The 15,526-nt window shown below is 38.5% G+C and overlaps 1 protein-coding gene and 1 long non-coding RNA gene across 3 annotated transcripts in view; both read right to left on the reverse strand.

The window, feature by feature from the left end:
* Positions 1-3,889, reverse strand: part of LOC108447412 — a 6,362-nt gene extending 2,473 nt beyond the window's left edge. The window contains exons 1-2 of one of the 2 annotated variants that reach the window (XR_001862962.1): positions 818-3,889; positions 24-292 (exon numbers count right to left, since the gene is read on the reverse strand). This is a non-coding gene — a long non-coding RNA (uncharacterized LOC108447412). Of the gene's footprint in view, positions 1-23 lie in introns of both variants that reach the window. The other variant, XR_001862961.1, reaches the window with a different exon arrangement.
* A 10,474-nt stretch (positions 3,890-14,363) lies between these two features.
* On the reverse strand, positions 14,364-15,520 carry LOC108447422 (protein BTG1-like). Its single transcript, XM_017737365.1, has 2 exons — positions 15,486-15,520; positions 14,364-15,347 (listed from the first exon to the last, which is right to left on the reverse strand). Exons 1-2 carry the CDS (start codon positions 15,490-15,492, stop codon positions 14,995-14,997), a joined length of 360 nt encoding a protein of 119 aa, XP_017592854.1. The 5' UTR covers positions 15,493-15,520; the 3' UTR covers positions 14,364-14,994.
* Between the last annotated feature and the right edge of the window lie 6 nt (positions 15,521-15,526).

Raw genomic sequence — 15,526 nt, forward strand, 5'->3', positions numbered from 1 at the left:
AGGAATGCATAATGTAATCGTACCTTCAGTTCTCCAGCTCCCACTTCATCCCCTCAGCAGTTCCTTTTTTGATGTCACATGAAGGAGTCGGGAGAGCACCACAAGCCTGAAATACACATTTCTTTTCCTCGGAGTGCTGTAACTGCATTGTGCTTTATAGCACAATTCCTGGTTTTTGGGGCTCTTCTTGTTAGGAAGTCATCAACACTGGACTTTCCCATTTGCCATCTTTTGCAATTTGTAAGTTCACCGCGGAATGAGAATAAAATGGTAAGAACAGTCCACAGTTCGCCTATTCAGTTTGAGGAGAAAAAAAAAGTATCAGGCAAGTATTTAATGTTAACATTCCTTGCTATAAAAAGTTCATAAATCCGCATCTGAGGGAAAAAAAATAGCATTACCTGAGACTCATGATAAAATTGTGTGCCAATAATACAAAGGTCTTGTAAGCTCATAAGAAGGATTTTTGCTATAATAGGTACATCTTAGTTCTCCTGGCTCCTAAAATGAAAGGCTTCTATATAAAAGAAAGGATATTTTGTTCTTTATGAAAAGAGTAATCATGACACAAAAGATCCTGTCCTGTGACCTAGAAACGTCGGCCTGGAGAAATCAGGTTTAAAAATCGCAAATTCAAGGCAGCGAGTCCAAAAATATTAAATGGATTTGATAATACCACAGTGAAATTGTGCTACAAAATACTGTTTGTTTTAAACTACTACACCATTTTCAGTTTCAAAAGGTAGAATTTTGTTTAAATAGGATTGAGTTTCATACTTTTATTATACTCAGACCAACAGAAATGGAATATACTTACGTAACTCACATCATACAAATTTTCAAGCTTTGGTTTTTTTCCTCGAATCAGGACAACACCATTGCTCCATGCCACTGTTATTTCTTGAATCCCTGGTTTCTCCATGTAACTTCACACACATACTAAAGCTGCAGAAAATTTCATGCTCCAACTGCCATTTCACCATCTCACACTGACTGAGAATCATTGACCCTACAAAGCAAAAAGGGTTAGAATAGGACTGGAGTGTGTCATTCAGTGGCTTTTTAGAAAGCGTATGTGGTACTTCAAACAGCAATAAAATATTTTAGAAATAAAGGAAGTCATGGCTTCAGGAATAGGGCTGTAAGCAGCAAGAAAGGTGATTTTAGGTGAATAAAGCCATGTCTATGTTGTTAGCACATAAGAGCCTGCACAAACTTACCACAGATATGAATAAACAGGCATTATTACTACCAAGAACTTTAATTGCTACATACAGTCTGAGGGAGCTATAAAGTTATAGGCACAGCATAAAGAAGAACTCTGTACTGTATCTATAACTCCAAAGAATTGCCAGGACAGACAGTATTTTTTTACACATAGACAAGACAATTAAAAAACATTTCCTATACACAGGAGTCCTGTATGTTTATTGAAAAAAAAAATACAGCTGTTTACCAGTGGGACATGACCCAAAATGAAAAACAGTGTTGTGGTGAATTTTTTTGACTGGTAAGGGAAAATATATGGAAAAGAAGATAAACTGTGGGAGGTCATTAAAGCAGAAGACTATGGTGAAATCCTGGTAACTTGGGCAGGGTATTAAGGCAGAAAGGAACAAGACCAACCCCATCTAAGCACCTCCTTAAAGTCTGTTCTTACAGCCTCTAATCTGTGGGTGAGGAAGGAAAAATGAAGGGATAGAGAGCTTTTAGGTCTTGCTTTGTATTAAAGGACATACCAGCAACTAAAAAACTAAATACTCTTTTTATAAAGAGGTGAAAGCAGAGCAGTTCTGTAGCCTGGGCAGAACTCACGTAGCCACAGAACTTGTGCTGCTTTCAGGCCAGGCCAACACTCCTCAGTGCAGGTACTTGGCTGTTAATGTTACACTGTTTGCTCACCATCAAACACCTCTTGCAACTGCTCCTGGGAAAACACTTTATTGTCTCCTATCACAAACGCAGGACCCCAGCCTTGTGCCCAGCCCCTGGACCTGTTAATGGTTAAAGGACAGCATTAAACTTCTTTTTGACACAAGCCCTGTCTGAACCTCTTTAAACAGGGAAGAGGACACGTAGATTAACCTGGTTTTCAGCTAAACTGCCATCATTTGGCAATACACCTCTGTGGGAAAACCTTGAAACCTTCCCGGTAGAACTTTCAGTTCACTGAGTACAAGGTCTCCTTAAGATAAATTACAAATGGCTGCAAATTGGTCACATGTTAACATTTCAGTTTATACCCAGAAACACCGAACTGTAATACATGGGAGTGGTACAGACACACTGAGCATCAGTTTCTTTTGTACTTACTGAGAAATTCAGATTTATGTTCCCTGGCACAGCTATCAAATAATTTCAAAGATATAGCTCCTTCAATTCATACACACTACATTTTAATGACTGTGGTGTTAATTTTGGAGTGATCTCAGTATGCAAATGGCACCATACAAGTTTAATGTTCCCCCTGACCATTTCCCTTGAAGAACCCAATTTACTGGAATTGTCATGATTGATATCAATAAGCAGAACTGATAAATAGCCAAGAGACATGTTCTCAAATTCTAAACCTCACATTATCTGTCCTCTCCAATACATAAACATAGATGTAATGCAGTTCCCAAGCAGAAACACCAATATAAACATAATGGAATCTCCAAAGGGTGATCTTGTTCTCCATTCCAAATCTGGCCGTATATTCCCACGTTGCCCTTGGCACACGGACACCCATGAGGCACCTCAGAGCAGATGATTCATCAAAGGAATGGTCAAGTTTTCTCTGGTGGGATTTTTTTTCCCCAAAAATTGTTTAGTTGACTCAGCAAAGCAGAGTGACACATGGCACAGCCACACAAGTGCTCCAGCTGTCACTGGGGGAGGAGTGGGAGCACATCCCAAACCGTCTGGGAGCGCAGGATTTGCCATTCTGCTGCCAGCTCACTCTCACACCACATTAAGCTGATTATGAAACTGCACTTTGAGCAGCTGCAGAACCTCCTGGCAGGGTGAACTCGCGGGGCCCTTTCAAGGAAAGGAGAAAACACACAGACGGAACAGATATCTCTGGGTGTGCTCTGAAAAAGCAGCAGAGAGCACAACAATGAGGAAATGTTTTGGGAGAGAGAATTATGGCTCATTCAGCAGTGCAGGAGCTGTTACTGACAGGGGTGTTTGGGTTGGGTTTTTTTCCTCTTTCTCCCCCAGAAAAACACATGTATTTGAGTCCTCCCATGCCCTCACTGCTCCATCTACCCAGGAGAGAATTGAAGGGATCTGCACCATCAGAGGATCAGTGATAACACATTCCACTAAATTTTATTGATTTAAAACAGCTATTTCAAAAGTGACAATCTACAGTTCTCTTGATTAAGGTGGAATGAAGTGGATACTTAACAAGGGATTATGAGATCTCCCTGACTGAACATCTGCCAAAACCAAGTTTTGTTTTATTGCAACGTCTATTGCAATAAAAATCTTTATGATGGTGTCTCACTTGTACACTCATTAATCATATTTATGCTTTTGTTTTATCTCACACCTTTCCAGGAGATTTCTAGGGGGAAAAAATCCAAGTTCCTTGGAAGAGAACTATTCCTAACAGTGACAGGAAGATAAATATACTGGAAAATATATATATGTACACACACGCACCCTAGATCTCTCAAGTCAAGCTTTTTTAGCAAGGAATTAAATTTGAGTGAGCATAAATTCTAGATTAAATTCTACACTTATGAAAACAGAATCAGGACCAAAAAGCAGTGAAGCCCCTCCTCATCCAAAGCTTGGCACGTTGGAAGGTACAAATCCATCTGGCATGAATTCATAGATTAAAAAGATATACCTGGATGTTCTACTTGGTGGCTGGTTCTGAACATATCTAAATCTGTGCAAAAAAAAAAAAAAAGAAGCATTTACATTCACCAAATCATACCTGGAGACAGGCATTTAATTGCAGTTACAGGTTTCCAGGGGTTTACAGTGCTGCAAAATAGATAAAATAGGAAACAGCCTCATCTGCTGGTTTGAGGAGACACTATCAGGTGCATTACTTTCTTTTTCCTCTCCATGTACATCTCCCAGATCTCACAGAATAAAATCTATAGCATTGAACTTTGGGTTTTTTTGTTTGCTTTTTTGTTTCTTTTAGCAGCAAAGCCATTTGCACACACTCCTCATATGATTGGGAGATCCCAGATAATTCAGTGAAAGGAGCAGCTCTGAATTTACTTTCTAGCTCCTGGTTGTTAATACAGACAGACACGTCTAAAGATATTGCTCAAAAAGAGTTCCCATTATTTAAGTTCCCTGTAATTTTATTGAAGCTTCATAGTGTTCCTAAATCAGCTATTCTAGGGCACTATTTGTTTCAAACAGAAATGTTTGATGGACATTTTTGCTGTGGAGTTTTTTCTTGTTTAAAAAGTTAATAAAAAGAAAACCTTCTGAAATAAAATTGAAAAATATGCTGATTTATCTTAATGAACTTTGTATTAAAAAGCATTAGCATTGAAACAATGAAGAAATTAGTGGGAAACAGTACGGGATAACAGGTCACCCTGAGCTTAATGATGGATTTTTTGCTGTCTTTTTAGTCTCAATGCACCAGAAGAGGTTCAAAGTCAATGGAAACAAAAGGAAAACCTTGAAATAGGAGTGAGGATTACAGATGGCAGTTAAAAGATGCAGTCAAAAAGTAGAAGAAAGGAAGACAGAAGCAAATAATACAAGAAAGGTGCAGAATATCAAAAGTCCTAAGCCTGAAATGTTATTTTTCTAAGCAGATTGCATTCCAGAGGTTAGTCCTAGAACACAATTTATCACGATGTGAAAACCATACCATAACAATTCTTTATCAAGGACACAGCACTAAACCAAAATTGCATAAAGAGGCTTTACAGGAGATTAGATTCACATAGACTCAAAGGGAAAAAATGCCATTTCAGAATAACCCACATTATCTGCCAAAATCTGGCTCACCAGAAATTGCTCACAGCAATTATTCAAAAAAGGAGCAGCCTAACCAGAACTTACCCATTCTCTGTACAACTATACACATATTAACCTTCCTGGACAACTCTGTGTCCCTGAGAGGTGGAAAAATTATTTGTTAGAAGATCCTTGTACAAAGATCACTGTATGATCATTCAGAGTAAGGGACAAACATACAGATTTTATTCTCTAAGCTTTTAGCCTTCCCCTGAATGCATTCCTTCCACTCTGTGAACATTTCCCAAGGGCCCTTCTGAGTTTTGAGAAGGGCCTGGATTTCCCTTTTATTTCCCACCACTTCCATCTCGTGCCCCCACTCCCCTCATCTGCCTACAGGCATCATTTTACCACTCTGGGCTCTTCCCACAGGGGATACTTTGCAGGATGTTTTGGTGGAATGCCAAATAATCCTACTCATGCATTGTCTCTGTACTGAGACAAGAGATCATTGGAACACTGGGACAGAGCAAAGACCTCACTGGAAAAAAAACCACAAATAAGAGCTTGATCTATCAGGAATTTCCGAGCAGTAGATTTAGGAAGTAATGCTTTATTTCATAACCAGAGATGTTGCACTTTATGAGATATAATTTCCTTCCTGTTGGAGCATTCTTGCTATACCATGTTCTATCAGGACAGTTGTTACAGCTTAGGGGGTTTTGGTTAACCCTGTACATAGATAAGCTTTACAAAATCTTGATGATATTCACAAGATCTTCAAAACAGGCACACCCATATACATGTTAGGAACAAAGTGAAATGACAGCAAAGTTTCACAAGCATCATATTGTCCTTTTAGACCATGATGCATGATATAAAGTTAATTATCCTTTCCTCCTTATCAAAGTTTCAGGCCCACTCCTTCACATTACTGCCAATTTAAAATACCCATTTGATTTCACATGCATTTTAGTTTTAAACTCTTGCAGAAACAAACTAGAATATTTGGTTCTAACAAATATTTACCTTTAGTAAAACTAACCATTCTTCTGCCATCAGTTTCCTAAAGCAAACATTTCAAACAAGATGTCTAAAGTAAAGGAAGTGTTACTGATAAGTCATTTCAGTTAAAACAAATCCACAGGAACCCTTTTATATAATTGAAGAGTTTATATAATACACGACAGTAGGAACACTGACCTACTGCTTTTGTATGGAGATGTCCACAAAGGCACCAAGTGGTCTACATAAAAATACAAAAAACAGTCTCTTTTCCAAAAAGTATGAACAAAGATGCAAATAGCAGGTCCATAAATAAATCATGAGGGTAGAAAAAAATTTCCCTCAAGATTGTTAATCATTAAAAAGCTCAGCCTTGTCTTCTTATAAAGAGGGCAACTACCTTTATGTTTTGCATACAAAGTTTTCAGTTCCTCTGTTTTTCTGCAGCACAGTGAAGTGTTTGTCAGAACACAGGATTACAGCCTGTAAATGGTAACGCTGCCTTTCACACCATCTCTTTGGGTGACGGGTGTCCCATTCCTCTGGAACAGGGAACACACTCAACAGCTACTGGAAAACATTGGTGGAACGAGGTGAGAGCCATCACTGATCATGTAGGAAAGAAGAATATTGGAAAAATCTAGAGAACAGTTTGACTGCATCCACATGAATTCCATTGTGAAAAGAGTGTTTACAAATTTGGGGGAGGGGAACAGAAGGAGAGAAACAACACTCAGTGAGTTTCAAACAAAAAGAAATAAATGCCAATTAAAGACATCAGCATATACTCAGGGAAAAAAAGGTTAAAGATTGCAAATTAGGCATGAAACAGGAGACATCAGTATTATAAGTCAAGAATACTTACAGGGTGTCACAGTTTAACAATATATTTTAGGGCTACTACTTCACTAGCAGTTTTAAACAAGAATAAAACTAGCTGTAAACTAGGCATAAAGCTGAGATGCTGAAAATGGAACTCCAGCTTTAATTTGCTTAATTATGTGCCTGAAGCAGTGGAAATAATTCATCACAGCAACATGTTAAATATTTAGTTTACAAGCAGTCACCCACACCAGGAGATAGGTTACAAGAAGAACAATAAGCCAGCACTGTCACCCCAAAAAAATTCCAATCTTCAGAAATATTGAAGTAACTACCAAAGGAAAAAAGCTGCTGAAAAATTGCAAATATTCTAAAACTTATTAGCAGAAGGTATATGAAAAAAAAAAAAGTAAATAGTATTTAGGATCCTGTCTGATATGTGTCTGATATGCTGAATATGTAACAGGTAACTTTTTCCAAAAGCATAATTGTTTGCCCACACATAGCAAAGAAAGCTGATACCAGATCTCAGTATTCCCAACCATGGTTCCTTGTGAAGTGATAGTGGAACAGATAACACTCTTTGCAAAAGGAGCTTCCAGGCCATTTAAAATACTGCTGCCAGTAAGAACAGACTACAAAAGGCTCATTGCAATATAGTGTTACACTGGCCAGCCTGGTACAAAAACAGGAGCTGTAATAAGGCTGAAAAGAAATGCCTCATGGAAGCTCTGGATTCGCCTTCCATTTTTAGCCAGTGCTGGCTACTATCCCAATTCATTGTCAAGATAGGGTGTCTGCCAATAAACAAACATTAATTTATTTTCATTTCATGTCAATGCAAACGTTTAACAAATTTAATGAGAAAAAATTATGTGAAAGACAGATTCTGAAAGGTAAGAAGGGAAGGGGAAAGGGCAACAAGTTGTCTGGTATATACTTTTCTGCTGATTTCTAGTCACAAACTGAGACAGATACACAGCCCCCTCTGAATCACAGCTAAAATGAAGCCCTTTTGAGAAGTTCAATGTCCAGTGTTTTAGAACACATTCAGAAAAAGAATCAGTATTAAAGGTTTGTGGAAAGAAAAGGAATTATTTTAGAAAACACACAGAGCTCTCCCTGAATACACCATCAAGCCATATGGTGCACACGTACGGTTGTGACACAACACAGACAAATTATTTTCCTTTCTGCTGAGGTCACTCACAGAAGAGCTAAGGTTTCAGCTACAATTAAATCTTCATTTGATCCTTCAGCAACTGGAAGCAGCTCCATGAATCTAACACAAGGCTCAATTAAACAGTGCAAGTGCCTCAAGTGTTCATCGAACCCTGAGCCAAAAGGCTTTTAATGCTAAACACAGGAGGAATTCCACTGACTCCTACAGAAGCAACAACTTAAAAAGTGTAGCATTGAGTCACTGAAAAAGGCCTGTCAGAGACATTAGCTAAACATCAGTGAAAAGATTAATGATAAAATCAAGTGTTGCATAAATATCACAGTTCATGACTCTGAATTAATTTTGTTCGGCGAAACCTCCATCCATCAAAATACCTAATTCCACATCAAATGTTCAGCACTACTACTAAATTCAAGTACATATTTAATTACTCTTAATTGACGACTCAGCTTGCATACGTCAACCACTTCAAAAATTAGCTCACAAGCCACATCAAAATATTCAATGGGTTCAGTATCAGCCCATCACACTGTGAGGCAAAAAGAACAAAACAACCCTCTCCCAACACATTTGTGCATTTTATTCCTATCTACAGGACAAATTCATTTACAAAACTCTTGCATCATCCTTTAACATGCAGCCAGGAGAGATGTGACCTCTGGTATATACAGAAGAAACCCTGCACACTTCCCAGAAGAGAGGATTTGTATGAGTAATACATTATTTTGAGCCCTAAATAAAACATTATCTCATCATACACATTATGAGAACTCTGTTCCCACTTATTCTTGATAATCCAAATTCAGAGTGAGATAAAGCAAGTCTAAGGGGTCAACTTGTGTAGTACTCTATTCCAAGAATATATAAAAGCCTAAGCCGTGTAGTAGTTTATGTTCTTTTCCATTACTCCTACATATGTCTTTATGCAAATTTAACCCTCAGGCTGCACATTTGCAACAGGAACATCCACAGAATGCTGTTTTGATGCTAATGATGCTGTATAAATAATATGTAGGGGACTAGTGCAAAGTGTCAACTGCATATTCATATCATACATGTGTACAGTTATTAAAGTAGAATTTAATATAAAAATGCAGAACACTAGGAATTCTCATTAGTATTTTACTCACCTGTGTACAGCATGCAAAATAAAGCTTAGGTTTTGTAGGTAATGTAATTTCTAAGTATTTGTAAATATTTATAAGTAACAGGCAAGTTATCCCCCCTCAGAGTCCCAGTGAAGGAAAGCAAGTTCCACGTTGGCACTCAGTGTAAAATGAAGTAAGTTTAGTAGTTTGAGGATCTTGCTTCTATGCAGCATTCTCTTCTGACTACCCAGAAGTGCTGCAACAACCAGGGCCCAGACAGATCATGAAGTATTTTCTGGTAGAACCTACCTTTTTCCTCAGTTTCTTGTGTGTTTGTTCATTTTTCCATTCATGTAGCAGAAAATCCTGGGAGTTTCACAAGTAATATCGGTCATCTGAGGCCAAAGTCACTAACTGATCATTGAAATGATCAATTTAAGCCCAGTTTGCATGGCTGGGCTCTTGCCTCATCCCAAACATCATCCTGCAGGCACAACAGCCCTACAGTAAAAACTGCTTTATCAAGTTCTCTGTACTCACTGCTACTGAACTACAAATAAAGTTGGTAAGAATTTATCATCTAAAAAGTTCACATTGAAATGTACTGCATCACAGCATCTACAAAGACTGCATTTACTTTTATATATGCATTTTTCTTTTAAAAATGTGTTTTGTTTCAAAGATGAACTTTCATACTTGGCATATCTCCAGGATTATGAACTTATTTCTCTAAGATAGTATTTATTTAGCAGTAGAGGTTTGCTTGAAACATTACTGAACCATTTTGGTGATATAATTTTTCTTCTTCCTACTATGTTTTGAAGTTATTTTATCAAGAGAGATATTTGCAGCTTTGTCTTTCAGTGACTTAAGACTAATTTGCTGTTTGATTTAGCTGAACAGACATTTATTGTCTTTTACAGATTTTATTTCCTTGGATTTTTAAGAACCACTGGGAAGAATAACTGATATAACATAACAATAAAGGTATGCAAATATTACCATCAATAATCCAGAGCCCAGTAGTTTAACGTAATGATAAAACCAAGGTGGTCCCAAATCACAATTTAATTTGCCCTCTCATTGCCTTCTGACACCTTTTAGACGTTGATAGTCCTGCTGATTGCAAACAAGGGGCAGCTGAATCTCACAGTGCAAAGGGATGCTCCCTAGCAGATGAAACATCATTCCATGCAATTCCATCTCTATTAAAATACATTGCCCACCAAATTACAAGCTAAAATCAGCAGTTTACTTCTCAATGAAAATTTTACATAGCCTTCTAACAGAAAGCAAAATATCCCTTGTTATTACTGAAATAAATTCACTCCCCAGCAAGAAAACCATTAAAATAAGTAAGTATATTACTCCCATAGCATAAATATTACTAAGAGTGACTCTGGAACCATGAGAAAAATAATGTATAAAAAGTATCAACCTTGCAAGTCAAGAACCGGCACACCTGTATTACCCAAGAATACAAATCTTCCCACTCTGCCATGGAAACGTGAATCAGCCTGGAGAAATCACACACAGCCAAAGTGGTGGCTGAGTGCTGCTACACTGAGACAACATGAGGCAGAAATTAAAATTAGATCCAAATTCGGAGTCATAATTAAATAAAACCAAGGTGAAACAGAAAAAAAGCCAACATACACAGATTATTGTGAAGTAAAAAAAAAAAATCTGAAGGAAGGTAAAAACATGAGAGGAAAATCCATGGTTCAAATAGCTAAGAAAACCAGTTATGCAAAGGTAAAGACCTTTAAAGATACATCAGCACTTAAATGAATTCTAGTTCTGAAAAGAGAAATATGGTAAAATTGCTGAAGTAATCAGCAAAAGGCTGGAAGTGATCAATAAACATTGCCTACCTGTATTTGGTAATGTGGATAACTATGTACTGCATGAGGATAATTCAATAAAAAATATATACTTATGACTAGACCAGATGATAAAAAAATAATAAATTTTAGGATTTCATAAGAAAAAACATAACCACAAAGTCTAGAAAGATGCCCAAGAGAACTGCCATAGGATATCAGTGGGACCCCAATGTCTATTTCCAGTGCATGTGAGAACAAATAGAAAATTTCTCTAGAGTAGGTGTCCCGGCATAAAAAAATTAAAAACTAATAATTGCTGGAGACTTACAAGACTTTTAATCATGGATTAAATGTAAAAAGGAGGTTAATTAATCAGGTTAACTTCTCCACTTCCTAATAAGAGTATAATTCAAAGGAGAACAATATCATTAATGCAAATCAACACAGCTTTACAGAAAGCTACTAAACAAACCTGGGATTTGTCCTTTGTGTGAGCAATCACAAACTCATTATTTAGGTTTTTATGAGGCACTTCACCTACAACATGTGGCATTCTAGACCAAATAACAGTGAAGAATGCATTACAGGAATTAAAAATGAGTTAAGCGAAAGACCTCATATTTTTAGCAATTCTGTCAGTACTTCTCCATTGTTCTCAGTGAGGTGAAGCTCACAGCACTGTCAGTGCTGGTGAACAGCAAATCGTGGCGGGAACGGAGCGATCCAGAGCAGTTGGTTCACTGCACTCATTCCTTGGGAACACATTCTCAGGCACATATTAAAAATGGAACAAGTGTTGGCAGAAAGCATGTATGTAAATCCCAGTTAAAAGAAAATTATTTATGCTCAAACTTAAAAAGCTTAATCTTTTTAATCCTTTAAATATGAAAAACAGGCTTAATTTGATGGCAATATAAAGTGCTACACACTGAAAAGCTTTTCATCTTGAGGATAAGGAAATAAGGACACCAATGTTTAGAAACTAAAGCTGAGCATCCCAAATTTCATATTTTAATTTACCTAGCATTAAAGGTAATAGAATATGAAACAAGTACAGACAATCCCCTTATCTCTTGAAGTTCTCATATCAAAACCATACATCTCTGTGCTCTTAGGTCCAACTAACGAGTCAGGGGGACGATACACAATAATTGCAGTACAGAAGTGGTCAGGCTGTATAAACTAGCAGGACCTTCTATGTCAGGTGGATTTTACCACCCAGACAAATATTATGTAATTAATTCGGCAGCAAGGCAAAGTTTTGGAGAAACAGGCAAATCTATGGGGTTTTTTTTCCCCTCTACTGCAGCTTTAGTTACCCAACAGTTAACCCATCCTCATCCAAACAAGCATGTACTGATTTTTCTCCATGTATTTTTAGTGCTTCAAGGAGGCCAGCATGCAGTAATCCTTCCTGCAGAATCCAAACCAGCCTGTTCTGAGTCATGACTGATTAGATGTGGTCAGTCCTGTGTGACAAGTACATCATTTTAAAGATGTTAAGATTTTGCCTTGTTTGTTGCAACAGCAGAACACAAAACTTACCACATTTCAGGCAAAACACAAAGTTTATTTTATTTACCTCCTCCAAATAACTGCCTCCCTGGCTTACTACCAAGCTCTCTATTCTCCCTCAGAACAGCTTTTGTGCTGTCAGTACATCTTTGACATTTTTTAAAGCAATGGAATGCTGTTCTAGATGGCACAGATATCACAGTGTATTTACTTGCAGCTCAAGTGTTTTCTTTGCTTCAGTGGGTTTTGTTCAACTGCCCCATTGTCCCCCACCTGTTTGTCTGCAGAGTGACTTCAACTCTATGCCATTAGCTTAAATATATGAAACTTAACTTGCATTAAAGTGTCCATTCAGTGATAGACATCAAACCTGCAAAGAGCATGGGATACTTGAGATGTGATATTACATAACAGCTGAAACATCCCATTACTTAGGGGAGGATTAATAAAAGCAGCAGAATCCATCATGGTTGGATTAATCCGGGCTCTTCTCTGCTCTTACATGGACAAACCCCAGGCAAGAACAGAACATCTGAAGAACCTGCTGCACCCTCCTTCACCTCAAACCACACCCAGCAGCTCAAAACCATATCCTGTCTCCCAAGTCATCTTCAATTCCACTTCAAGTGTTTTCTGCTATGGAAAAGCTCCTGTTAAACTGAAGACTTCATACCCATCTTTTCCAGTGGGCTCTTAATATAATGTGCAGCAAGGCCAATTACCTTTCAAATGAAATTTAATCAAAGAAGGCACCTCACCCTTTGTAGATTTAAAGTTATTTTGCTCAATTACTGACAAATGTGTCAAATACATCCCGTAGAGATCCCTAGGAAATAGGATTACCTGCACTGAATATTCATCAGAGGAAAAGGAAAGTGTTACTGTCTCCTCAAGAGACTAAAACAATGTCGTGAAAACCAATTTCCAATCTTATCTAATAAAAAGGCAATTTGCCACCAGACCTTTAACACCCATTTGTTGTTCAAGTAACCCAGAAACTTATTTATTGGAGTGATAGACTAGAAACACACTATCAATTTCTAGAGAGTTTTAATTACTAAGAAAATTGCACTGTGCATTTCCTCCAGATTAAACAAATACCACTAGACAAGCCTGCCTCCGAGATAATAAGCAAACAGCAAAAAGCAAGCCACAGCTTTTTCTAAGGCAAACAAAGAAAACCTCTTTGTGAGCTGGAGTTCTGCCCTTTCCAGTTTGCCCAGACTTGCCCCTTCCCTCGCTGTATGTTCTACCATGTTATTGACACAGCACAAGAAGGTTTTTTTGCTGACATACTCACACCACACAAAGCTCCCTTTCATCAAGTGTTCAACCGTGCTCCAACACCAGGTTACAGAAAACAGCAATGCCAGACAGCCTTCTATGGCTGGATTAGAAACCACTGCTTCTTAGAACAGGAATCACAGTATCTCTGAATAAAATCCTTTACTGGGATATCAACACTAAGAGTATCCACATAAACCAGCAACACAAGTTTTGTTATTACATCAAACTACTGTATTTGATACTTTCAGTAACCTTGTACCCAACTGGTATTAAAGAGCCTGACAAAAATAGGGAACTCAAAGCCAGAAACAGCAGGATCTACCTTCCAGAAAAGTGAAGGCAGTTACAGCACTGATGATCATTTTCACTTGAGCTTCCTACATGGTGTTAAGTTGCAGTTTTAAACACAAACTCCACTTCCTAATAAACTCAAGTTTTGGGGTTTATTTTGCAAGAGATCAAATATTAGAAGAGTACCTTTCCTTCCATTCAGTACCAAAAAACCCACCCAGCTCTACACAGATTATTCAGCTGAAGACAGGCAGCCAGAAAGCTTTCCCAAAACAGAGTGTTTTGTTGTGATCTGAAATAAAGATGGATGTTCACAGCTACACCTCTAACTACAAAGCCTTTTGCAATTATTACAAATGGATAGAATAAGCTTTGAGAGCAATGTTAAAAGCCTGGGGGAAAAAAACAAAACAAGTCAAAAGCATTTTAAGCAAGTCTTTATTTTTCTACTCCCATAACTAGAAATAACAAGACAACTAATTCCCCAATTCTTTCTGCTAAAATGTTGGGGTGTGGTGGAATCCAGCCCTCAAATAAACACATGCTTTGAAAAAGGAAAAATAAAGAGTTATTTCTGTGATTTGTGCCTCACAGTCAAACTTGAATGACCCTGAGAGAAGTCTGTGCAGACAAAATCACTGGAAAGATTTATGTGCAGTTTGTTAGATCTGTTTCCCACCCCCCTCCGTGTTATTGCTCTACAAATTGCAGATTTTTTTTTTAGCAAGTACTAATTTTGACTAAAGCCCATCATAAAGAGTGCTACAATATTGCTTTTTATTACAAATAGCCAAAACTTTTTCGAAAATATAAATGTGTAAAACAATCCACCGACTGTACAGTGCATTTACAGGGGACAACCCAGAAAGGAACATGCAGTGTAAAGAACTGCTTTATACATTTAGCCCTTGGCCACAAAGAACTTGGCAGTACTACCACGACTTTAATGACTACAGGGTGAAAAAAAAATAATTAAAAAGTAAAAAGCTGTTACATTTAACTTTATCATGAGGTTGGGATACATACAACATCGTACAGGGAAGAGTTGTTTTTAACTAGAAACCGTCATCATGTTGTAACTCTTGGAAGGGCTGGATCTCCCAATCCTCCACTCCTCCTTGCAGCTGGTCCTGCTCTCCAGCTGTTTGGCCGCCTTCCCCCCGGGCTGGGGGCTTTCGTACAGCACACAGATAGACCCATCCTCACCTATGCGATAGGACACTTCGAAAGGGTCGACCCACAGCGTTAATTCGCTGGGTAAGAGCTGGAAGAGCCTCTCGTGGCTCAGTCCGATCATCCCCGCCGCCTTTCCTATCAAGGGGTCCATCTTATGGTTGATCCTGATGCAGCGGTAGCCGGAGCCCTTGGAGGGCACCAGGGGGAACCAGTGGTGCTTGTAGTGCTCTGCGGGAGGGAACAAAGAGGAGCTTCAGCGCGGGGCTGCGCTCCGCCGGACCCCGCGGGCGCAGGGGATGCAGGGGGTGGAGGGAAGGGATGGAGGGGATGGAAGGAAGGGATGGAGGGATGTCCCCCGGCACTCCCCGCGCATCGCCTCCTGCAGGCACTCGCAGAAGCACCGCAGC

This window comes from Corvus brachyrhynchos, unplaced genomic scaffold (genome assembly GCF_000691975.1).
Source record: "Corvus brachyrhynchos isolate BGI_N302 unplaced genomic scaffold, ASM69197v1 scaffold266, whole genome shotgun sequence".
Taxonomy (NCBI): domain Eukaryota; kingdom Metazoa; phylum Chordata; class Aves; order Passeriformes; family Corvidae; genus Corvus; species Corvus brachyrhynchos.